The sequence below is a fragment of the Cyrtonyx montezumae genome, unplaced genomic scaffold, assembly GCF_038088225.1.
Source record: "Cyrtonyx montezumae isolate F1298 unplaced genomic scaffold, pur_monq_1.0 scaffold_4, whole genome shotgun sequence".
Taxonomy (NCBI): Eukaryota; Metazoa; Chordata; class Aves; order Galliformes; family Odontophoridae; genus Cyrtonyx; species Cyrtonyx montezumae.
Window position 1 is genome coordinate 27,318,209 of NW_027072045.1, and position 25,779 is coordinate 27,343,987.

A 25,779-nucleotide genomic window follows, 5' to 3' on the forward strand; every position below is an offset into this window, starting at 1 on the left:
CAAGTATCTTCATCTCTCCACCCAACAAGGAGCACTGCACACCCTCCCAGCAATAGGCTGTAAGGAATTGCTCCTATATATGAAAAGGTTGTGTAAGTATAAAATATTTGGACAGAATCTTACCACATGCCCATATATCGACTGGTTTTCCATAAGGATCTTTCCTTAAGACTTCAGGAGAGAGGTAGCCTGGAGTGCCAGCAAACCCTGCCAAGGAATGGATGACATAAAGTATAGTCCTCAAGCAGAATAGGTACCTTACCACATCATAAAACCCACTATCAGTAATTTTCAAAACCTATAATCCCCAACCCCATATTTGCCAAAGTTACCTCTAGGTAGACCAGCAGAAAGGGACAAGAAAGAAAAAAAATAAGAAAAAAAAAGAAAGAGAGAAAGAAAGAAAACCATATGAGGCTGAGCATCTATGTATTGCAGGAAGAACAGAAAAACAGAAAAGAGGGAGGGAGCATGGCAACCAGCTGGGCACAAACTCATACATCGTATATCTCATACGCTTCACATCATAGTTACATGTAATGGCTTTGAGTTTGAGAATGCTAGACACAGATGGGACATATCCCATTACCAAATGGTGTGGGTAGATCAGGAGAAGTAGCTGTCTCTCCAGAATCTCCACAGCACTGCAGAATCTCAGAGCTGATGTTAAGCCTGAGAAGGTCTCATTTCTAATTATGTTTTACCTAAACAAAGATACAGTAAAGATCCAAATGTGCCTGAGAAGGCCAGTTCAAGTGCATTTCTGTAAAATGACCAAACAAAATTCCAGATCTCTTCACTCCTAAGTCATAGGAAAGTTTGGATCAGGGTCTAAACTTAGCAGTTGTACTCATCTCTGACGCTAGCATCTACTAAACAATAACAAGAAAAATGGAGGAATACATAGACATTTTTTTCTGTCATTATGTCTTTCCTCTTTTGCACAGAGGCTCACGCCTGAGGACCTAGAGGCTGGGATGCTGGGAACAGCTATGCCAAACACATGCAAGCATACTAGAAGAGCTGAGAGAGAATACTCAGGGAGGGTGCAACTCAGTCAGTAAGGGGCTGAGCTAAAGTGGGAAACCTCAATCGTTCTTACCAAACCAGGCCTGCTGCTCTCCCTGCACCTCAATAGCCAGTCCGAAGTCAGCCAGTTTGACAGCAGCACCTTTACATTTGCTTGCCAGTAGCAAATTCTCAGGCTGGGGAGAAAAAAGGAAAAAAAAATGGTGGGGGTAAGAATGAAAGATTGATATCCTCATTAAAACCCTCCTATCTTTGTATTCACATCATTAAATTCAATCTGCTGACAGCAGGCACACATTTAAGCTGTTCAGATGAAGGCAGAGCAAGAGCAACAAATGGTCTTGACCGAGAGTGGCAGAAAATCTTCAAATCTAATATAAATTCTCTACAGGAGTTGGAGCCTCTCCCAGTCCAGCCCATACGTTACATGCTGACACCAGAGGGCACTGATAGCACAGTTCCTGAAGCACAGAACCCAAAATTTGTTTTTGTCACCCCTGCAGAAAGTAATGTGGAGCAAGGGAGGAGAATGGGATGCAGCAGATACAATCTACAGTGATGTTTCTCCCCATTAACATTATAGAGTCCTCAAGGCACTGGAAAAGTAAATACAATGCTAATAGGGTCTGCCAAATACAGAGCTATAATGTGGGGTGGCATCATCTAGATAGGCAGTAGATTTCATCCCTTACAGAAAAAGCCTCGACCTCAAACTGGCAACAGCTATGAGTGCTCTTGTATGCTGTTGTTTTCACACTATAAATCCTTATACACAGTAGTGTTGAATATGCTGCCTTGCTACTACCACTGCCACCTGCACTATGTGGAACCACGTCACTTGCCCCGGGTGGCAACAACGGGAAACAGACTTCTTCCCCTCCATCATGTGAATCTCACTTGAATCATAATTCTGTTGTGTTCCAGTAGAAGATTTCAGCAGAAGTCTCACTACAGCTCCAAGAATTATACTGAGATGAGACAGTCAGCAGCTTCCTCTGAAGCACCAGAGCAGCTAGTTACAGCAGACTACAACAAACCTCAAAGCCTTGAAGGTAGTGGCTATTACAAATCAGCAGGAAACCCAACTTAGAGACAAGGAATGACAAATGTCATTTAGTATCTTAATCCCTTCTGATCAATTGTGCAACTCACATCAATTTGAGTTTTTAACCTAGACAGATGGAAGCCTGGAAATACAGAAATGAGACTTTATCTTAGTTTCACAAATCTAGTGAAGCTGTTTTTTGCATCCTGTTCATCATTTTAATCCCTTTGTAACACTCCATCCTTGTTTTGCCTGACAGGAAAAAGATGCTATGCTCATTCACCTGCCTTAAAAGTACTGGGCATGTCCCTTGCTTTTGCTTTGAAAGAAAGGAGGAAAGCTTTGCCCATCACAGTCCTTGCCATAAATGACATGAAAAGGAGGGGAATTGGTTCTCAATAAACTTTGATGGCACCAGTTTTTCACTACGTGGAAAAGCCTGTGTTAATTAAGGTATGAAAATTTGCCAGTATAAACAAGTCCTTAAAGCAGTAGACCAGTGAAGTATTCTGAAAATCCCTCCAGCTACAAACACTGCAAGGCTAACAGTGTTTATTGCCCATGCATGTTTGCCAACATACGTATCGCCTCAGGCTCCATACGCTTCATAAGGAATTGAATGCATTCCTCAATTTCTTACTGTCTTGTCCCAATGGGCAGTTTGATATTTAAAGTTCTTTGAGAGAACAAGAGCCAGAAGACCAGTTTACAGAAGGTGCAAGAGACAACTTCACGTGAAGCAAGTTCTGCAGTTATTATACACTGATCCTGAAAGGCCAAGCTTTTGGCAAAGAGCTGTAACATTAAATAAGGAGCACAGGATCATTTATTGTTAAAAGGAATGGATAGTCCTCAGGCCTGGATAGCTTCAGTGAATTGGAGGAAGCAACAGAAGAAACATATTAAGTACTATGGGGAGTGTCTAGCTTTAAAGAAGTTAACAACTAACACAAACAAAACTTGGGAAGCAAAATAGGTGAGTACCAGAAGTGCCTCCTGGAAGTTGCCCTTCTCATGGGCAGATATCAGTTCTAAATTCAGAGCAGTCATTCCACAGAAGACTACTTTTCACAGTGCACTGAATCAGAAAGTCAAGAGTGTTCCATGGGAGAGTGCCAGAAATACTAAGAGCTAGTATCTAGATGAAAACACTGGTTTCTGTTGAAAGATCTACTTCCAACCTCACCAATTTAGGCAGGAACGCCTTCCACTTAGATCAGACTCTGGCAGAACACTGCCACTGAGTTTGCAACGTGTTTTTTACCTCTCTCTTTGCAGCGTGCTCTAGGTGACCCTGCTTGAAGCAGAGGAGTTGGACTAGATGATCCCAAGTAGTGCCTTCCAACCTCAACTATTCTGTGACTGTCGAATTATTTCTATACCTGTTATGTGCTGTATAACAATCCAAAACCAACATTAGTAGCAGGTGCCATCCAGAATTAATTTCACTGTATCACCAGTGGCCATCACCATCCCCGCTTTAGACAGAGAAAGTTGCAGGGCAGGTAGGCCTACCTGCACAAGCCTCTTTGTTCTGAAGCCTGCCCAGCTCTCAGGTACAGCTAGCACTGCGTGTGAAGGCAGTTTTAACTAACTCCACTGTGGGGGTTCTGGGTCTATAAACGTGCCAGAATGTGGCAGAAGGCCGATTTACTCGTTGTTCTACTAGCCAGCAGTTTTGTTTTTTGATTAAAAGCTTCTACCGATGAGAAAAGAAATAAATGACATGAAAAATTCTTCTTGTGCATCTCTGTCCTAGCCCAATGGCATGTGTTTGGCAACAGTGAAGAATAAAAATATACATGTTCTATGTAGACAAACTCATCCTGGCAGACTGAATTGAGAGTGCCCCAGGTCTCCATAGAGATCTCTTCAACAGCAGACTAGAAAGCGTCCTTCATTACAATGAATCCTTCCCAAAGTTCTCTGAAAGTCCACTTCTGTCTGACATCACAACTACCCCATCCTGGAGCTGCCTCAAAGATGCTGTGAGCTGACAATGTTCCTGAAGAAAGAAAACTTCCCTGGGAACTCAGTACACCCTCTAGAAAAATCTGAAGGAGTGAACTTGTGCTTCAGGAACATCTGCACCCAGCTATGGTGAAGGGAAACAAAATGAAAACAAACAAATAAAAAATATAAAAGACAAGGCCCTGCCAGCTGGCAACATAATTCCTGTCTTGCCTCTTCCAACGATGCCCTGGCTGCTCCTCAGCCTCTGTGGCACAGAGGAAATATTACCTTCAAATCCCTGTGCACGATATCATGCTGGTGAATGTGATTCACACTCTCCAGTATCTGATGAATACAGTGGCTGCAAGATAAAGAGAGAGACACACAGAGTTACGCACATGTACACATACACTTGGCACCTCACCCCAGAATATTTCTCTAGCTTTTATATTTGTACTATGGAAAGCTGAGGACTCGAGGCTGAATCCCTTCATTGTGCCCACGGGATGCCACAGCTCAGTGCTGCCACCATTCAACACTCCCACCCACTCAGCAATAGGATGCTAGACATCCTAGCTACAGCAGGACCACAGAGCCTCTTGCCTATCTCCCATTGCCTCCTTCCTTTCCTTTCCACTGCACTGAAGTATCTCACTTGTTCCCATAGCCAGTAATGCCCACCCTGCACAGGGAACTGAGACACCCAGTAGCTGTGAACAGCAGCTGAGACTGGACATGCGTGGTCCAGCACTCCAGGAAACACTGAACAGGGCTACTCCAAGCACAGAATAAACTTTAGAAAGCAGCAAACTCCTTCAGCAAGTTCAGGACGAAGACTCCTGGGTGTCTGCCAGTTTGCAAAGCTTTAAAAGCAGCATCTAAAGCACTTCACATACACAATGTGTGCACACACCCGCTCACTGGGTGCCTTTTAAGTACAGATCCCACTTAAGAGGTTAGCAATCTGAAAAGCAGGCTCGGTCTCTGTTGAGCACAGCGTGCCACACTGCCCCAGCTCACAGAAAACCGATGCCTCTGCCACTGTCTTTGCTGTAATCACAGAGAAAAACAACAACCCCACTTTACACCTGTCACATCAGAACGGTGCAACGCATCCATGGAAGAAATTTCTGGCTGCAATGATCTATTCTGCCACAAATTTACTCAGCTCCTAGAGCGACTGCAGAAAGAGGTGGGCATTCTGGCAGCCTGCATGGCTGGGCAGTAAGCACTCAGATGGGTTACGTTTGTGAGCTCACTGTCCCCTTGCCAAATTCCACTCATCTCAGGGGAACGAATTATAAATGCTAAAGTGAAGGGAAATTGTCTACTGGAAAAGATGGGAAGAGACTGAGGGAAGGAAGAGGAGAAGAGATGCAGCCCGGTGTATGTTACCCCTGCCTCCTCAGAGCTGGCAGCACAAGCCTCAGGGTTGGAGTCCATGAATATCTCCTTGCTCCCAAAACAAAAATGTATAATTAGAACAGAGCTGAGTCTGAGTGAGAGAGATTTTCTGGCCAAAAATGGCAAAAGTGTGAGGTGTCCCAGGCGAGCCAAGCGCGGCAGATTGGCACAGACCTCACTCCCTCGCTCTCCCAGCCTACTCTGGAATTCAGCTCAGCATGGGGGGAGAAAGGGAGGAGTTTCATTCTGTCATCTTATGGGCACTCTGAGTCTTGCCCAGCTTAAAGTCAGAGGGCTGAGCACCCCCAGAAAGGCTCACACAGCTTCTCCCTCTCCCACAGCACAGCCAATATTTTCCTGAGCAGTGTTGGTCACAGCCAGCTCTTCATCACTTCAGAGAACAGGCACTGGCAAGAAGGGCAGAGGGAAGGCTGATGATAAATGCCAAACATCCCAAGTTCAAGGTGGAACAAGTCAAGTAACTGTCCACCTGTTTGAGATGCCGTGCCTACAGTCCACATGTACACCCCAACAAAGACCTCTACAGAGCTTTCAGAGTCTCCAGGAGCTCCACTAGCGACGAGCCTGTTGGCCTTGCCAATCAGCAGACAGCTCACCAGTGGAGTGCATGCTGCAGCACCTCATTTGAAAGCACCATGCAATGCTCAGAAGAAAGTGGCTGTAAGTATACCACATGGAAAGCAAATAAGCACCCAGAGACTGTGCAAGCATACATATACAAACATGCCATGCTCCTTCCTTCCTTGCATTCTAGAAAGGTATGCTCCCTGTAGCACTGCTTCCATACAACCTGGTGTACCTATCACTTCAGAACGAGCTTCCTCAAAACACTGCCTGTTAAACTCACTCTGCAGCAACATTCGCTGCTCCCTTCTTACCCTTCTCCTCTCATGGCTCTCTTAATTCATGCTCCAGCAAGGGGTAGTATGGGATGTGGACAGCAATACAGAATAAGTAATGATGAAATACACAAATCATCAGGCCATTCTTAAGGCCTGCTACAGCAGAACAGGAGCTGCCTGAACCAGGCTGTGTTTCCAGATGCTCCCCGACCAACTGACAGACAGCTCAGAGGCATCCTCAGCTATTGCTGCACAAATTACTCTGCATTAACAGCAAAGGGACAAGCACAGTCCATTTCAGGAAGCTCACACATGGAAGAAAGAGGGAACACACAGAAGAAAGAAGGGCACAGCTACTAATCTTTTTAATATTAAAATAGAAAGGCACGTTATGCCTGTTTTTTTCCACTGCAACAATCAGCTTACCATCAGAGAGCTTTCACAGAATCATAGCCTTTAAAGCCCCTCTTTCCTTCCCACTCCATAAGACCAATTACCTAAACAAAGGCAACTTGAACAGGCCTGCCCAAAAGCAGCAGCATGTCACTGGAAGCCTTGCTATGGGAAGGCAGAGGCCAAGCAGGCAGAGCTCTCACACAGCCAGAGGACAGCTCTCCCCTGTGTTACTCACTAAGGACACCCTGTCACCAGTCACCAGGAAGGTCAGGCAGACAAAGCTGCTAGCAACAGAGCTCCCAGCAAAGAGCACATCACCACAGCAGCATCTGCAGGCAGCAAGAGCTAGAGCTGCGGTGAGTCAGGCTGGTCCGTGACAATAGTTTATGCTAACGGCAGAAAGAGGAATTGCTTTTTCCAGATAGGGAGCAAGAGTTGCAGAACAAAGCCATGCACAGAACATCAGTCAGGAAATTCATCCCGCTTGCCAACACGCATGGCACACACAGAAGGGTCTGGAAACAGTCTTACCTGGCATCTGCTTCACTGTAGTACTCTCTGGCAACAATATCTTCAAATAGCTCCCCACCAGTAACCCTGGAGTACAAACAAGAGGTGGTTACAGAGCCTGTCCAAGCCCAGCTGACCAAGCCTAGCCAGAAGGCTGTATGGGACCTGCACTGCCTCTATGCTCTCATCCTTTCCCCACAGCCCTGCTGTAGCCTGTGCTGAGCAGCCTCCAAAGTGATCTGTGGTATGGAAGGACAAGGGCAGCTCTGCAGTCACAGCACCAGCACTGGTGCAAAACAGCCCACGCATTTCCACAGGACTCAGTAAATACTATGTTTGGGCAGACAAGCCTTCGATCCCTGCAGACTGCCTCGGGGACAGAAGTCACAAGTAGCCACTGTTTGCCATCCCACACTTGCACCTGCTGCCAAAAGCTTTCCTGTTCTATCCCCTACCACACAGTCAATGAACTTTTTGTGAATTGAATTAGTTTTGTACAAGTCTTGGAAGAGAAAGAGAGAACTGTACTAATTCAGGTGTTTCTTATTCTGCTCTTACTCAACCATCCACGTGTCTGTATCACTGATGAAGCATCAAAGCCAAAGAAAGACACTTACAGATCAAAGACGAGGTAATGGAAGCCTTCTTCTGAAATACTGTCATGGAGCCGCACTGCAAAAACACAATCAAGAAATGGAGATTTACAGAGCATGTAGCAAATATGACACTTCACAAATCAAGTCTAGCCACATAGACAAGCACTCCCTCAACCGAATCCATTAATTCCCCATGCCCTTCACTTTGTGTGCTGTGAGTGACCTATTTTCTTTTCTTATCTCAAAGGAGCAGATGGGTGTCCTTCACATACACCCACCTCACCCCAGTGCCAAAACAAAGTCTGAATGTCTTTGACCATTCATTCTCCTCTTCTAAAACTTCAGTACTCTCCTTTCACATCTACCCACTCTTTCTTCCATGATCACGTTTTGCAGTCTTTCCCCACTCGTTCTTGTTTTCCCCAAGCCCCTTTGAGATTCTCCAACCAAAAATAATACGAATAAAAAATGCCAAAATCCACTTGCAAGCCCACCTGCATGTTGGTGCCATCCATCTCCCTTCTTTCATCTGTAAAGCTCAGTGAAGCCAATTCCTTCCATTAATTCCATTTCCTGACTTCATTCCAACTTACACCCTCAACCATTACCTAAAATTCAGACTCACTTTTGTTTCAGTTTTTCTAATCTATTTGTTCCTAAAGACATAAATGACTACAACTGTCCTCAAAATTTAATCCTCCCTCAACTACCTCACATATCCTCTCCCGTTGCCTAAATTAACTTCCATCTTTTCCCTTTTCTTGTCCTCTTCATTACCAGAGCTGAGGTTGCACCCACGATGGGCTGCCCTGGATACTCTGTGAGCTCTCTGGGGCCCTGTTGTCCTTACCCTCCATTACAAGCAGGAAATAGTGATAATGATTGCATCCATACAGACATGAGAAACGAATTTCTCTTCCAGTGCCATTTCCTCCTTTTCTGAAATGAAGCCTCACTTCTACATTTCTTAGATTAATTATAACCTAAGAGCAATATGAAATTAAGAGCTCAGTTTCTCATTTCTCCCCCTTCTCCTTGTAGCTTTTCTTTCCCGCTGAAAAACTTCACTCTTTTTCTTGCCAATCAGAGCCACTAACTAGCAATCCTACTTGACTCAGTCCTTAAACTGTTGCACCCAGACTAGGACAGGTTGTCTAATTTACACAATTCCATTGATGAGATTTCCCTATTGATTCACACAACTAGATGAGCCTACACTGAGTCTCAGCCACTGCAACACCTTGTAATTGAGTATTGACTGAAGTAATGTTACTGTTCTCATCCCTACAAAAACAAGATAGTTATCTTGCTCTGTCACTTCAGCAGTACCTTTGCATCCCTTCTCTGTCTTCCATTCTTTTCCATGTAAAACATAAGTGACCAGTTTTGGCTTTTCCCAACACAATGGCTATCTCTCTGCCAGCAACAAGAGGTCAGTTTGCACCTCTTATTGGCTCATGACGTCAGTTACCATCACTGTCCTGGAAAAGTTTCAAACCAGCATTTGGCACATGCTCCCATCTCATAGGAAACAACTGCAAATTTTCTCAATGCTCTCTTCTTATTGTTCTTGCAACACATGCATGCAAACACCCACAAACACAAAAGTAAGAGAACCATAGAAGTGCAGAGACCACTTTCTATACCTTCCCTAAAAAAATGCTATTCTTCCTTCCTGTATGCTCCAGCATTATTTCCCTGCCATAATTTGCAAGCTATCCGGGCTTGTCCTTTGACCAACTTCCTCTCCTCAGCATTTCTTTTTCATGGTAGGGGTTTGGGAGCAGCACTCCACAAAGCATAAGGCTGCAAACCAGCAAGTATGGTTAGGGGAACAATACTGCAGGTATTTGGCACAAAACTGTTTCCTCAGCTGAAAACAGAGATGTAGCACCTTTAAGAACTAAATATCTCAATTAATACTCGGTAGAATAAGTAACTAAAATAAAAATATCTTCCCAGTTTTAATCAGCTTTGTAGTAACTTCACTGCAATACAGCTTTGTGTTTATATAAGAACATGCCCCCTAAGCACTTGGCAGAATCCAACAGAGGTGGCATTAAAAAAATACAGAGTAGAAAGGTATCTCCTAGGAGAAAACATTTCCATTCAAGACTGGGAACAAGACATATAGTGACTGAAACAAACATTTGGATTCCCAGTGTAGGGTAGATTTTCACTCCGATGTCGTGAGATTTTCACTGCAATGCACAAGCCTGTTTGATATATATGCAAAAGGCAAATACGTAAATGAGAGCTAATGCCCAGGACACAGGCAAAAGCCTTTGCAGAAACCTTATAAAAAGGGAAGAAGGAACAGATGGTGAAACTTCAAGGAAAGCTGAATGTGCTAATAAGGTCATGTCAGGTAACACTCAGTGTGCCAGAAAGCATTCTCCATCCTCTGGCACCTGAAAGGTCAGCAAAGTGCTGCCAGAAGCAGCAAATCAGATGGAGGCAGCACAAATGAAATCCCCACAGTGGAGGGGGACAGTAAGCAGTGGGCCGACCTGCAGCCAGGAGCAGGAAACATGCCTGCAAGTAGAATGAAACCGTGAACTCTGAACTATGACACAAAGATGCAGACAGCAAACTGCAACTGAATATAAAACATAAAGTAGGTTTTTTTAGCAATACTTTGTTCTGAGGAAAGTGATTTTGTCAGATACATTTTGAAAGAGGAAGGAAGCACGAATTCAGCTGGCAAAGACTGGCAGAGGCAGCAGAAAGAGCCTTCAAGGACAGTAAAACACTGTTTGTGTACTTAGGTGTGGAACCACGACAGGAGAACAGAGAATTGTATTTATTGGCTCATAAATACCGATGCCATATATCACTCTAGGGCTGCACAGCAAAAGAATAGAGCAGACCATGGAGGCAGGATGCAAGCCATTAACTTAACAAGGGAGCTGCTTCCTTGCAACCACCCAGAACAATGCTGAATAAAACTTGCACAGGATTTAATCTGCCTAGGTAACAAAGATCACAGGTAACGCTGCAACAGCACAGAAGCAATGGGAAAGGAGAGCATTGGGCACTACCACCCTGCAGAGAAATAATGAGCAACAGCTCAAAACATCAGGCTTTAAGTGTGGAAGAGAGTGACAACGAGGTGAGCTGAGATTGAGACAAGTCTGAATACGCCAAAACTCTCACGGCTTTCAATTCTAGCCCCCAGCTGGCCTTCCTGCCCTGCAAGGACACAGAAGTCACACCTTGTGCCAGGAGCTGCACTGCTGGCATGCATGTTGAAGCACTCTGCTCTCAAAGGCTTTGTGAACTATCTGCTTACAACAACACAGCCTTTTCCAAAACCATTCAGGAAATAGCATATAGTCAGAAGCAACTCCACCACCTTTACCTCATGTCAAGGATGAATGCACTTAAAATGGTTCTTCGCCCACCCTCCAATTTGGCTCAGACAGAAGATCCACACTGTTTTGACATTCATCACGGAGATACAAAACCATCAGACACCATCTGACACCTCCAACTCACAGGCAGCACTGGGCCCACTGCTTCAGCCCTGGCTGTGAGGGCCCTCCACACCATGGCAGGAAGTGGGCTCTCACAGAGCAGCTTCCAAGGGGGGGTTCACAAGGGCCTGAGCACTGAGTGCTCTCCATTTCACATATATTTTTCCAGTCAAAGTAGATCCTACTTGCTCCACAGGCTGCTGCTCCTGAAGCACCATCTAATGTCTTCATTACTAGCCACAAGTTCAGCATACTGAGTAGAGTCCGCATGGACTGCTCATACCTATGTACTGACACAACAGGGTGAAAACATAATCGTATGAAGATGCTAGAAGAGGATAAAAAGGTAAAATTGATCATCTATAACAAGGAAAACAAAGAATAAACAAAATAACTAATCCAGGTATTCTTTTCCTCCAAAATGTCACAGACCCCTTTTTCTTGCTTCCACCATGGGAGCAGTGACGTCCATGCCTGGTACAGCAGGCTAGATGGATGTGGACACCACAGAAAGCTGCAAGTCACAGCTACAAGGAAATTGCACAATAGAAACACAAGGTCTCCCAAAAGATGAACAAACTATACAGGAGCCCAGTACTTGCCAAAGGAACCTGACCTTGCTCTATTCACCAGAATACAACGTAGAGAATTTCCATTAGCTGATTTTGTCACCCAGAAGCAGCAATTCAAACCATATTTTCTTCTTAGCCAAACACTCTTACCGCAGGAATTCTTGCAGATGCAAAAAATCAGTCCCTGCCAACACCATGTACACTCACGGTCACCTTATGACTATTCCCACGTCAAAGGTCTTTGATGGATGAAAGAACACTTACTGTGAAGGTTAGCAAGCACAGACAAGGCGAAGGGAGTAAGAAAGAAAACAGAAGCAAGTCAAAAAACAAGGCACTAAGTCAGTTACAGGATATGGTGAAAGACTTTGCCCAAGATTTCAGTCAGAGCACGGAAAAAAAGTCCCATTCACATCGAGCAAAAGGCTCATACAGTTCACAAGCACATCAGCTTTACAAGACATATAACACACATATAACTCAAAAGTAGTAGTATAACTTTAAATCGGGACACAAAAATAACATAGCTTTCTTCATATAAAGACCTTAAGCTGGTACCACAGTAGTACTTCACCCAGTGTAAGGAGATTGCTACCACAAACTGTCCCTTCAATTTTAAATGCACACCTGTAACACTGTACCGTTGAAGAACTGCCATTAGCCACTACCTACAAACAAACCTCGTTTACTGGTTGAAGCATCCTTCTCTTTCTTGTTTCCTCTCAAGTCTCAACCCAACAAACTACAGCTCTCATCCTATGTAAACTGGCATTATCAGTACAGGAAGCACCATCCACAAAGTTGGCCTCTTTGAAAAACAACAACACAAAAGCAGTGACAGCAAACTACTTCTCTTCCCCAAAAACTCATGTCTTCATCCCCCCTGCATTCTCTTCCTGAATTACGTGACCCTGTAGAGGCAGCTGCAGCTCCCTGAGACCTAAGCACAGCAGAAAGCAACTGATCATCGGAGGAAAATCTCAAACAAAACAGACTGTATCAGCCTAACAACCAATGGCACTTGCTGCTGAATCATGCAAAGCAAGAATAAGAACACAGAAGTTGAAGTGAATCACAAGAGAATCAGAAGAACCTTTCAGTTTTATAAAACTTCACCTATAACAACAGAAATATAAAAAGACAAGGAAGGGCAACAGACATTTTATTTTTAAAGGATCATACTTAGAAAGCAAACTGATACCTGAGTCACAAGCACAGATGATAGCTAGCTGACTTGACCCACATCTTCCCTTTGCTCTGCCCAGTGTGCCCAATTTTATCATTGTTTTACTCCACTTTCAATCCTCAGAGCACTCATGCCTGCCACACAAGCCCAGGATGAGCCTCCTTGACAAGGGTGGTCTCCAGCAAACTGCTCTGCAAACAGCACAGTTAACCAAGTCACAGCACAAGATAATTCATCTCTGCTTTGGAAAATTTAACATGGGCTGAAATATGCTTGCTCCTATACACCAATGGTCCCTGCCTGTCCTTAGTGACAGTGCTCAGCTAGAGGAAAGGGTACACTTGTATGATAAACCTAGGCTCACTGATGAACCTACGGTTTAAAACTTTTGGATTTAATGGGTAAATATAACACACTATTGGCCCCTCTGCACCAACATGTATCGTGTACTGTGATTATATAACACTTGGATTTCTCAAATTGAGTTGCCTTTGTTGCAGTACATGCAGCAGAGCCGACACAAGGCAACCAAGACTTCTGGTTGTCTCCTGGGTCACAGTAATAGCAACGCTCAACTCTTTCATGCAGTCTTAGCATTGCAAACTCAGAAGTACTCCAGGATCTTCTGGAGTGAATGATGCTATTAGAAGGTCAGCCACTCATTAGAAGCAACCAACCTTCACTTTTCAGTATTTCCCAGCCAAACATTTTCCTGTATCACACAGAAGGGGAGGAGGAAAGAGACACCACAAGGGGCATATTTCAGAAGAAGCAAAATAAAACCAGAGGCTAAAACCTGCCTGATGCCCTCTTCCAAAGATGCCTTGCCTGATGCCCTCTCCAATTTGCCAGTAGATGCCGGAACTACAGTTACAAATACACATGGCCCGGCAGACTGCAAACTGAGCACCATCGTCTGCGGCAGCACAAGCGACAAGTGAGCTGTTGCAGTTGCAGATGGCTCCCACCCACAGCCCACTTCCCCAGCTGCTCACCAGCCTGAAAGCCTGGTCGGTAAGCATCCCAGTGCCTCCCAGCCTGGCTGCATTCCAGGACGCTCCCTGCACAGTTCACAGCTCCCAGGACGCCTGTCCCATGAGGAGCCACCACAAGCCTGCAACTGCCTGGGAGCTGGGTGCTCAGCTCCCACCCCAGCTGTTTCTCTAATTACATTAAACACGCAGAATTCAGCTGCAGCTGCTCAGGCTGCTTCCAAAAGGACTCTCCTTTTAATTAAAAATTTGCTATTAAAGAGCATTAAATTGTGTAATGCAAATAATCCTCTAGAAATCATCTGTTCCAGCAGCTAATGACCAGCTTTGTTAGAGCGGTAACTAACAGCAGCAGGACAGTTAGCTAACAGGACATTGCGTGCTGGTGTTAACCAGTCCGTCACGATCAGGGATTCTTTCCTTCCTTCTGCCTCCAAATCTGTCACAGAGAGGTTACAGGATACTGGATATATACCAGCTTTCCAACTCCCCAGGCCCACAGAATTTCACACCAGTTGCAGTTTTAAAGCTTTGGAAAATAGAAGAGAAGAAGGGCTTGTTAACACAGCTCCGTTCAGGTAGCAGCAGGCTGCTACAAGCTCTGCAAGGAAAGACAAGGGACAGCCTTGATGAGCATAAGATACCACATGTCATTTACTTTTAATTCCCCATTGTTCTCAAAGAAACCTTCCAAACACTCAAACCCTAAGAAGTAAGGTCAGGACAGTGCTCTTCCTGTGAGTGCACAGCAATTCACAGGCTAGGAAGCTGTATGGAGAATAGCATCTTTACTGTTGAGAAACTGGTCCTTCTACAGAGGTAAAATATAAAAGGAATAATGGAAATCATTTGTATATACGAAGTATTTTTTTTAACATCTCAGTGCCAAGTAGATGTTATTTTTTTCTTTCATTTTGCAATGTCTGTAGTGAAAAGCTGAAGTTCACTGCACAATACATAACATTTACTACGTCTTACTCAACATTATGTGAGCCAAAAGAGTTCATTAGCAGGAATGTTTCCTACTCTCCTGATAACAGTGCAATCACAACCATCCAGAACTGTTATCCCACATGGAAACCACTGTGCTTCTATAGGGGAGCAGCCTGGATGTCTGCAGCCAAATGAAAACAGGAAAATCTGCTGTTTACACCAAAACACAGCCTACAGCTTTTTCTTGTTCACTAAGGAAGCAATTCAAATCTCCTGTTAAGAAAAAGTGCTAGGCACGCATTCCAAGTGGCAGGGGATGGCAGAATCAAGGGCCTGGTCAGCAAGAGTAGTGGAGGTTCACCTGGAGGTGAAGCACCAGTGAACCCTCGTGGGGGCTGAGACAACTCCAACACTGGGTCTGCAGTCATGACCACGCACCCCATTTCCTATTCCAGTTAGCTATGAGCTAACTATGATAGAACTATGATATCCTGCAATGGACTGCACAAAGAAGCACCTCACACCTTGTTCATCACCCTTACTTAAGCGCAGACAAGCTGTGTGCTGTTAAATAAACATCCTTGAAAATCACTCCCACAAGACAGAGGTACTAGAAGAGATCATTTTCAAAGGAAATAAAACTGAACTGGATCAAAACAAATACAGCTAATCCACAGGAGATTTCTGTGCCATTTTCTCTATATGTTAAATAAGGAATTGTTAAAAAACATGATTTATTCTTAAAAAAGCCAGAACATAGAAGTGAAAATTTAAAGAACTGAACTGCAAGTATATTTTGGAGGAAAAAATCCGAAGTAGGAAAAACCTGAAAAAGCAGTAATTCCAGCAGATGCTGAGGACAGCATTTCACCACTGCTATAAATTCCTTCAAAGAAATTAACTCTGAAGCAGTGCAGAAAAGGATACAGAGGCGAAAATCAGAAAAAGAATTTGGCTTTGTCATTTGGCTACTATCAGCCTCTCTTAAAATACGTATTTTTGTTATTCCAGACCTAAGTGCATGCAATTCTTCACAGCAAAGGCTGCCATGAGCTAGGACACAATAACTGACACGAAGAAGGTAAAAATAACAAAGTGCTCAGTTTGAGCTATAAACAAAAGATACTCAAGAACTACTTCTGTACGGTTGGTTTAAAAACATCTAAGAAAGAGTACAGCTCACCCAGTGACAGGTCCAAAGAGGAGAGATGTATTTAGGCTGGCATAACTAAGAAAATTTAAAAGGAGAAGGGGAACATTTAATAACAGAATGGACAAACACAGGAATGCTGTGTGACAACGGTTTTCAGACCTACGAATGAGACACGTCAAATTCTGCATCACTGCTTTGAGAGTTCTAGAGCAGGAACAGTCACGTACAGAACTGAGCACTTCCCATCTATGCAGACCAAGACAGCCAGAAGACACTGGGGTTCCCAACTCTGTCACTGCTCTGGTTGGTAGTTGCTGCATAGCAAGGCAAAAACCTGAATTATCCACAAGAAAATCCACAGATAGTGGCTGAATCAGAGGACTTAATCAAATACACAGGCTGAACAAAATTGCATTTAGAACTAAGAGAAGACCAAAAGAGCTGCTTCAAAAAGAAAAGTGGTGACATTCAAAACACCACAAGCTTATTCTAGAGCAAAAAGAAAGCAATGGTGAAGCCTATTTTATCTCAGTTGCATAAGTTTTGGAGGCACAATCAGGAAAACACCTGCAAAAGAAGGGGCAGAGCTGCGAGTGTGCCTGGAGATCCTCTTTCTTTCCTGTAAAGCAGGGACCAAGGGAAGAGAGCACCAGATCATTCACTTACTCTTCTACACGTTCCCAAATACATTTCTGTCAAATGCCCAAAGATTTATAGATATGTGAATCACTGAAACAGTATGTTGTTTAAGGAGAAGTGGAATTCCCCACGGAGCCATGACTCTTGCCAACTTCCACAAGGATTTTATCTGCTTACAGTGAGCAAGGTTTTAACAGTGCTGCCTTCTGCCTCTTTCTGACACTCTCATATCCTCAGTAATGGATACATGCATTTTTCTATTATAACAGAATGTTGATTGATGTCTGTCCAGTTTTGCTGTATTTGGTGAGCGTGGCTGGTACAGGGTTTCTCTGGACACTAAATACTCTAGAACGTTGTCAGGAGAATCAAAAACACAAAGTTGAAAGCTAAGGAGGTAAGTCCTTCCTCTTCTGAAATAGTCTGACATGACCATTTGTAATGGCGATTTCAAATGTACGGCACCCAGTGAGAACATGGTATGTACAACAAACATGGCTTTGGAAATCAGAAGATTGCCTCAGGACAGCTTTCTTCTGTCTATAGACAGAAACGCTTTCTGGATCAAGGAATAACTGCTCTGCAACACTAAGCTCTTTGAAGGATTACTCCTCTGTGATTACCGTGGCTGTAATACGCATCTAAAGACAAGAAAACAACCAGCTACAGAGCAAGAGCCTATAATTAGGGCTGAAGTTAGATGAAGGCATGTGAGGGTAACTCAGAAAGCGGTCACTTCACAAAGAGTAACAACAAACAGAAATACCAGCATTACTTCATGCCCAGATAAACATTTATTTTATCAGAGTAAGAGTGTTACAGTCAGTGTGTTACAGTCAGGAACCATCACAACACAATCAACTATCTGGCAGCACATAAATTTAACTGGCCTGCTTCATGCTCTGTATGCAGGCAGGAGAGAAAAGCACCCCACCTCACAGGGCTGTGACTCACAGTCCTCTGCTCTGGACTCACTAGAGGCTTGTGTCACAGCAAAACAGCAGAGCATGCTGCAAGTCAGCTTCCAACAGAAACGATAACACAACTTCATCTGCCCACCAAGGCAAGCACAAAATCCGTTAAGTTCTTCTGGATTGGTGCCGTATTGTTAAGCTTAGCTCACACTGAGGAGACACAGTAACTATTCATCCAGAAGAGGTTACAACAGGGAAGCTAGTAAACAGGTGACTACTAACTGCCAACATGTGTCAAGAAAAATCTACCACTAAGTCAGGACAACACAATTTCCTCCTATGACACCATAACAAGTCCAAGGAATATAGAAGCAACAATGCAAGTAGTATCTGGACTTCAGAAATGCTTCAGACAGCACCTTACATGCTATTTCCATAAACAATTAAAAAAAGTCTTTCCAGGACTAGTTTATAATGCATATACAAGTCACTGAGAAGACACACTCAGAATTGCTCCTGTCAAATCAGACAAACATGTGAACACCTTCAAGAGTTTGTTCAGAGCCCAACAGTATTCAATAGTTTTATTAATTATCTACATCATGCAATAGATGGCGTTTTTATTACATGCATTACTGTATGAATTATAAACATATATTAGTACCAGAAAGTAAATCAAAACGGTTGTGACAAACCTGAAGAGAACCCACACAGTAGATTTCTTAGTATTTATTTTAATTAGAATAAATGAAATGGCCACTTCGATAGGAATCCCTATTTATACAAGATGGAAAAAATTATTTGCTTGCCAGATCTGCAAGAAAGAAGTCTGATGCAGCAACGTGTCAGGAAACAAATGTCCATCAACACGCTTAAATTTCCATCAACCAGTGAAATTTGCCAAAAGAAGAATAATTTTGGAGTGACAGGTAAAGCAAATCTCCCCCCAGTAGTCAATACTGACATGGCCTCAGTTAGGTTCTGATGTCTAGTTTCAGGCAACACATTTCAAGATAGATATGAAGAGTCCATGGGAGAGAGGGAAAATAAAAGGAAAAAAAAGACTAGAGGTCTAGAAAACATGACGTATGAGAGAAGACTGAAAGAACTGGGTTTGTTTAGTCTGAAGAAAAAGAAGGCTAAAAAGAGACATGATAACAGTCTTCAAATATGTAAGATAGTTAGACGAAAGAAAAACTACTTTCTACATATACACTGGATAGAAATAGAAACAACAGTAGCAAAGTATGTTTTTTCTAAAGTCTGATAGAAGAATTAAATATATGAAAGATTACCAACTAGAGGCTGTGGAATTATTCGAGCTTTTCAAGAGCAAACAAGCCTAGCATTGGTTAATAATGCTAAATAAAAAGGTAAATAAAGAGGTAAATAAAGGTAAATAAAAAGGTAAATAATGCTAAATAAAAAGGTAAGGCTTTCAAATAACTGCTGAATGGACAGTAAAACTTTCTGAGGACTTTTTCAACACACTTCAACTCTTTACTGTAGGCATAAAATAATTCCTTCATACCTTATTTTTATTTCCTTAATTCCTTTATTTCTACTTGGAACCACCAACTAAGCTCAGAATGACTAGACTCTTTTACACTAAAAAAAATAAAAAAATAAAAAACTTCAAATGAAAACTGTCCTTTCTAGGAAGACAAAACAAAAAAACAAAAACAAAAACCAAACCACTGTGCAGAAAATGCAAGAACTAATGACATTCCCCCCAAACTCTTTTCCAAACCACAACAGAGCAGTCACATTGTTACTCATTACAAATGGAGAACCAGCTGCCGAACCAAAGTAGGAAAGTGACATGTTTCTGTTTTCAGTGGGGGTTTACTTATAAAAGTGGATATCCTCTTGGGTATGACATTTAATTCGTGAGAGGCCTGACAAGAAAATCTAAGAACAGATAAAAATAAAGCCAATGAAAGTGGAAATAAGGCCAAAATAAAAATTGACATCACCTACCAAACTAAGTGCAACAAACTTTACAGGGCAAATGAATCCCAGTAACTAGGTTAACAGCACAATTTTCAGTTATCCTGAATATTCTCAAGCAATACATTTACTGGCTAGTATATTTATCACTGGGAATTACTGCAGAACGTGGTTACTCCTCCTCCTCATGCCCTAACTCTACAATTACACTCAGATTCAACAAAGTTCTCTCTGCTGAAAAGCTGCTGCTACAGTACTACTTTGCATTTTGTGACATCCTGAGCTAGCGGAAATTGCTTCTTCATCACGCACAGAATAGCCCACAGATACTGGTGCATGGGGTTTATTTGGATGCTTACCAATATTTGGATGCTTTAAAAGTCGACAGATTCGAGCTTCACGTTCCAGTTTCTGGTGATCTGAAAGAGAGAAAGAAACAAGATATTCAGCTCCACAACTCTGAACTAGGCTCTTTCTCATATTCAACCAAGAAAGGAATACTGTGACCCAGCTGACTTCCAGAAGCCTGGATAAGACTGGGAATTGCTGGAACACAACCATCACCCAGAATCTCACAGCTGTAACACAGAGCCATGCAGGTGCCTGTAGAAGAGGCTGCAGAGGATCTCTGCTTCCAGTAAAGAATTAGGGCTGAAGAGATATTCCCTGCTTGGATTCCAAGTGAGGAGTATCAGCAAAGACAACACTCTTCCATCAGATGTGCAAACATGTGAAGCCACTTCCAGGGCTTCTGAGACTTATCCCCTTCTCCAAAACTGGAGAACAGCCTCTGAAGGAAGAGCCCACAGAAAAAGGAAAGCCCAGAGAAATACCACAGTAGAAAAGATGAACAAGAGGGAGAAATACACAGGTACTGCTGCACACAGCCAACACGTGATGTAGGGAAAGCTGCCGGCTCCAATGAACCATAAAGGTAACTGTACTTCAGTACCCATGGATGGAGTCGCTGAAAAAATGCTGATCAAGCACTTCCAGATCTCCAGGCAAGAAGTCCTGCCCAAATGCTAAGTATGCTTATTCCAGCCCAAGGGCAACATCAATTTCAGCAGGACCGTCATCTGGATTAAAGTATAACATATCAAAGAGAGCAGAAAATGGTTTCTCCTCCCCAGAAACGTAACATGCGTGACTGCAAGGAAAGGAGAGCGAGCTATGGCAACTCTGCTCATCTTAGCCAAGAAGCAGGGAATCTTCAGCTGCTGAGGCGTAGATAGATTTTTCATTATAGCCATGATTGAGTCCTGGCTTCCAGTACAAACTGCTATCCTTGCAAGCAAAACACATGTCAGATGAGCACAGTTCACTGAAAGGAGCTGAGGGAGGCAAATCTCCAGAGCAGCCCCAGAAGTTACTAAGCTCTAGATCTTTGGGGATGCAGATATGCAGAAAAAGAAAGAGGAGAGGACTGACTGCCCTTCCCCTTATCCAGACAGCAAAAGAGCAAGGGGAAGCAGCCATCCCTGCCCTCTCTTGACATTTCTCCTCCAGCAGGTCCTCAGCAGACAGAGTTGAAAGCACACCTTCTCTGCATTCCCTGTGGGGCACAAGTTTTTCCGCAGGAGTAAGCAAGACACTTGGCTGGTTAGGCTGCTCAGCAGATGACTGCTACAAATGCAGCATCCACTGATTTACAGGAATTGCACTACAGATCCACATAAACGAAGACCCATCGCACTGCTCTGAGAACAGCCCACACAGCTCCACAGTCTCTGCATGGTCCTCCCTTTCCTTTGTAAGAAAAGCTTTGGGCAACTGTTCTCCCCCCCATGAGCAGAAGAGGGAGACCAAGGCAGATAGCTCAGAACACCTCTCTCCCAGGCTGGGGATAGCAGCTCAGGGCACTGCAGGATTTCTATCTTCTTTCCCACTGCTGAACTGTAGAAAATGTCCCAATTAATATTTTATATGGGCTGAGATGTGCTTACATCCTCAGCTGCTACTGTTCTGGGAGGGGGGAAGGTAAATGACTCTTTTCATCTCTCCCTCCTTCTCAGTCCTGGAAATTATTGTTGTTGTTGCATATATTTCACAGCTCCATGCCAGAACCACTCCAATAAAGTAGCAGGCAGCAGGAAAGCCTGGAGAGAATCCACGCTCCCGAGGCCCTGGTGCAGTGCAAGCGCTTTCTCGCCTGCATTGCTGGGGGTGCCTTGGCTCCTCTTTTTTCAGTAACTCACAAATGAAGTTCTACAAAATAGTTGCAAGGTAACAGACTGTGTTGCACACTCCGCACCCAGGCCAGGTTCTCGCAGTAGGACTGCAGTTTAAGACAAACTATCCATAACCCCCTTGCATGCCTGGGTCTTGCAAATCCCCTGCTTACCTTCCCAGCTCTACTTGGAACCCCTACAGAAGGGGATCCTTCACTCACCCAGATCACGTTGCCCTCGTGTGCAATTACACTTGCTGGGAATCTGTTCCTGAGCACAAGGACACAGGGAAGCAGACAGCAAAAACAGCTGAGCAAAGGGGAAGGAGAGGTAAGACCTACCACGTGCTGCTCAGCCACTGGGCCGTGACAGCCAGGACAGACAGCTGACAGGAGCGAGGCTCAAACAGAATGACATAACCATCAAAATGCCATGGGAGATGTAAATCAAGAGCAATTGCTCCCCTGCAATCCTACACCCTCTCGCAGAGGGAGGGGAGCGGGCAGGGCAGCAGACACAGCAGAACTTGTGACAAGAGGTCATCACCCCAGAGCCCATCCCTCCAGCACCGCGCAGCCTGGCCAGAGACCAGAGGAGGAGTACAGCACTCCGGTCACAAGGTACAGCAAACTATTTCTGGTCAGGGTGAAGCATACTGCACTGTTCTGTCTCCAGGGCAACAAAACAGGCAAACTCACTGCACAGCTAGTGGATAGAAAGCGCTCTCCCTGTGCGGCTGCTCCAGGCGGCAACCCCAGCCCTGCAGCCCCAGTGTGGAGCAGCAAAAGGTCAGCCTGGGCTGGGCTGAGCTCCTCTGCGTGCTCTGCAGGAGCTCCCATCCCACCCTGGGCGGCATCGGATCACAGCCCAGCTTGTGGCCTGAAAAATGAGCTTCAACCCTGCAAAGATCCCCTTTTTGGTCTTCACTGCTTGGTAGTCTTTGGCACAGCACGGGAACTCCACTCCTGTTCCAGGCATCAGTGGCACAGTCAATTCAACCGGGGCAAACAACTCAGTATCTAAAAATTTCCACAGTAGACACAGAGTTGCAATTTTTGTTTCTATCTCTCTGATCTAACAGTTATTCCCAGTAGGAAACAGCAAAAACAAAACGCTGTATGCCCATTAGAGCAGGTGAAGTTTGGGCCTGAAGACATCACAGAACCGTAAAAATCCCAAGGACCTTAAGTGCATTAGGAGAACGATGAAAAGAAATCCAGGCTTCAATCTCTGCTTTACCAAGAGCTTGTAAAGAAAATCATTCCCCCTCCCTTCCCCCGGAAGATCACCCTGACTTCTGCAGGCCATGTGCAGAGGAGGGGTGGAAGCCCAGCCCACCGCCAGATTCATCCCATGGTGTTGGGCCCATCTCCCACCATTCCCAAATTGCACAACTTCCACCAGCAATTTCTGTACCTTGTCTAAAACACCATGTATTCTTTGGGAAACATCACAGCTCACGTTTAAGACTTCAAGAGATAAATAAAGCCATATACCCAGAGAAGTTGCTCCAAATGTTAGTTACCCTTCCTGTCAAAACTTTACGTGGCTGTTCCAAGTCTGAATTCATCTATCTTGTGTTTCCAAATATTGGATTTCATTAAGTTCCCTTCCTGCTAAATAACAGAGCTGTCTAGCCCTGAACAATAGCTGATGCTTAAAACTTAAGTACAGGATATTACACTCATCTAATATTCATTTCGTGTTTTCCAGCCAAAAAAAAAAAGAGACTTTTGCTATTTGGACAGTACTTCTATCTACACTCTGAAGCAGTGTCTATCTACATAGACACAAAAGTACAATTTATGTAGACTACCTGTAGCAAAATTTAAAAGTAAACACTTAGGGGTACGGTGCTTAAAAGCAGCAGGACAAAACCTTCTCACACCTGACATAAACTAAGGAGTCATTATTTATTTCTAGTTACCAGGCCTTTATATAGATAAGATTTCTGCATTTGAGTTCAACAACTGGGCCTACATTTTGCCAAAATATCTTTTGCATCATTGCTCTGCAAACACTGCTCTAGTAATGTTTAGTTCTTCTAGTATGTTCCAGTAATGCTAATATCACATTTCTTCAGAACACACCTGATAAGAAACAAGCTGTTTGGAGAACTGGGCTTGCTTTGGGTTTTCATTTGTCCGGGGATTTGCTTTAACAGAAAATGAGAATAACTGGGTCAGCATTCTTTGTGAAAGTTAAGGACCTGCAGAAGTGAAACCACAGCTCTTCACACAAACACGCAGCCCCTTCACTGAACACGTCTGCTTGTGCACAATGGATGGACAGAAGTGGCAGTGCACAATTCATAATGTCATAGCTGTTACAGCTGCTGAGCTGGCTAAACCAGAACAACTCAGCCTGAATATAGAAGACAACTGACCAAACCCACAACAGTTCACCTTGTACATTGTAAATTCACCTGACTTCATCAGGAAAACAGGACAATGTGATGTATGATAAGTGCACCAAATGGCAATAAAAAGTAAAATGCAGCTTTCCTTCGTGACAACATGAAAACCTCCTGCAGGTCAGGGAATATGACCAGTTTATAACAAAGCACGTTTCTCACTCTTATGTAAGAAAATCTTTTCCGTAAACGACCACCTCTGCCTCTTTCCTCAAATACACAGTGGCAGAGATAGATGGAGAAGGACAGACCCACCTTCTGGGCTTCGTTCTCCTTGACAGAACCAGTTCCCAGTGTCCTGTTCTGGCCACTACAAGCACTGCCACTTTGCAGGCTTAATCTTTGCTGGTTCTTTCTCCTCCCAGGGTACCAGAGCCCTGAAGAAGCACAATTTGAGACACACAAGGCACAGGACAGCTATGAATTGCAGCAGTCTAGAGATGCCAACTGAGAACATTTACATAACGCTACCAAAAAAAAGATGAAGAAAAAGGTTGCAGCACTCCATCAGCCCGTTCAGAAGCAGGGTGGAAGGACTGCCAGACAGAGACCTGTCTGTGTGGAGCTGCAAGGTGTTTGCAAATGGCAGAGTTGGAGAAAGATACCTGCAACAAAGCTGAGACGGAATCAGCCCCAAGCAGGTGGGGTGAGTGCTGAGCTCAAGCCAAGGAAGACAGTGATGTAACAGCATCCCAGCTCCAGTGCCTGCACTGCAGCTCCCAGGTGGTGTAGAACAGGGCTGTGTTTCAGCTACAGGCAGCTGCCCACAGGGCCTTGCCATAAGCTGCCACAGAAGCCATGAGGAGGAAAACTAAAGGAGCTGTGCCCTTGGCACCCTGGTCACCTCACCTGTCCCAGAAGCATCGAACTCACTGTTCCAGAAAGAAACATCACCAAAACCATGCCTGCCTGATAGCTCCTTCTGAAGAGCAGAAGACAGCATTGAAAAGAAAATTAAAGAGTGGACAAGACAGGTGTTTAAATAAAGCAAAAGAACATTTACCAGAGAAAGCGATTAGCCTCACACCTACCAGAAAACAAGGTGGAAAGAGTTCTGCCACACTACCTTCAGCCCGCAAAACAAAAGAAAAGCAGCACGGCTTTGAACCGATTCCACACACAGAGCAGCACACCCACTGCTGCATTTGTTTGCTCACTTTACCAAACTGCAGCTGTACCGAGGTTGCGTGGCTAAAGCTCACACTTTATTTCGTGCACTTGCCTCTAAAAAAGAGAAGAAAGAAAAAGGGGTTTTCTGTAGCTGCCTACAAGTTTAATCACCCCAACAGGAGGGGAGATTCTTTCCTAAGCACAATAAAAAGAAACACAACTCGCACTTAGTTGTGAATCATTTCTGTTTGATAAAAGCCTGTGCCATGAAGAAAAAACCTTCTCTCTCTACCACTATACAACCTTGCTGCTCTCAGCTGGTGTATATGTTACTTGGGCTGCTTGGTAACACAGTCCACCTATCTACTCCATCCTGCACTAGGACCACGCTTTATCACTGCTGCTAAAGGAGGCTTGAAGGCATCATTCCTGTGGGAACACAATCTAGATTACATTTCTGAGAATGGGAAGAGT

The 25,779-nt window shown here is 44.0% G+C and overlaps 1 protein-coding gene across 13 annotated transcripts in view; it reads right to left on the bottom strand.

Moving 5' to 3' along the window:
• CAMK2G (calcium/calmodulin dependent protein kinase II gamma) overlaps positions 1-25,779 on the bottom strand; it is a 112,085-nt gene that overhangs the window by 42,835 nt on the left and 43,471 nt on the right. For all 13 annotated transcript variants that reach the window (XM_065746506.1, XM_065746516.1, XM_065746508.1 and 10 more), the window contains exons 3-8: positions 19,971-20,030; positions 7,818-7,872; positions 7,222-7,287; positions 4,316-4,388; positions 1,103-1,205; positions 124-207 (exon numbers count right to left, since the gene is read on the bottom strand). In XM_065746506.1, the coding sequence (XP_065602578.1) occupies positions 124-207; positions 1,103-1,205; positions 4,316-4,388; positions 7,222-7,287; positions 7,818-7,872; positions 19,971-20,030 (441 nt within the window). The remainder of the gene's footprint in view (positions 1-123; positions 208-1,102; positions 1,206-4,315; positions 4,389-7,221; positions 7,288-7,817; positions 7,873-19,970; positions 20,031-25,779) is intronic.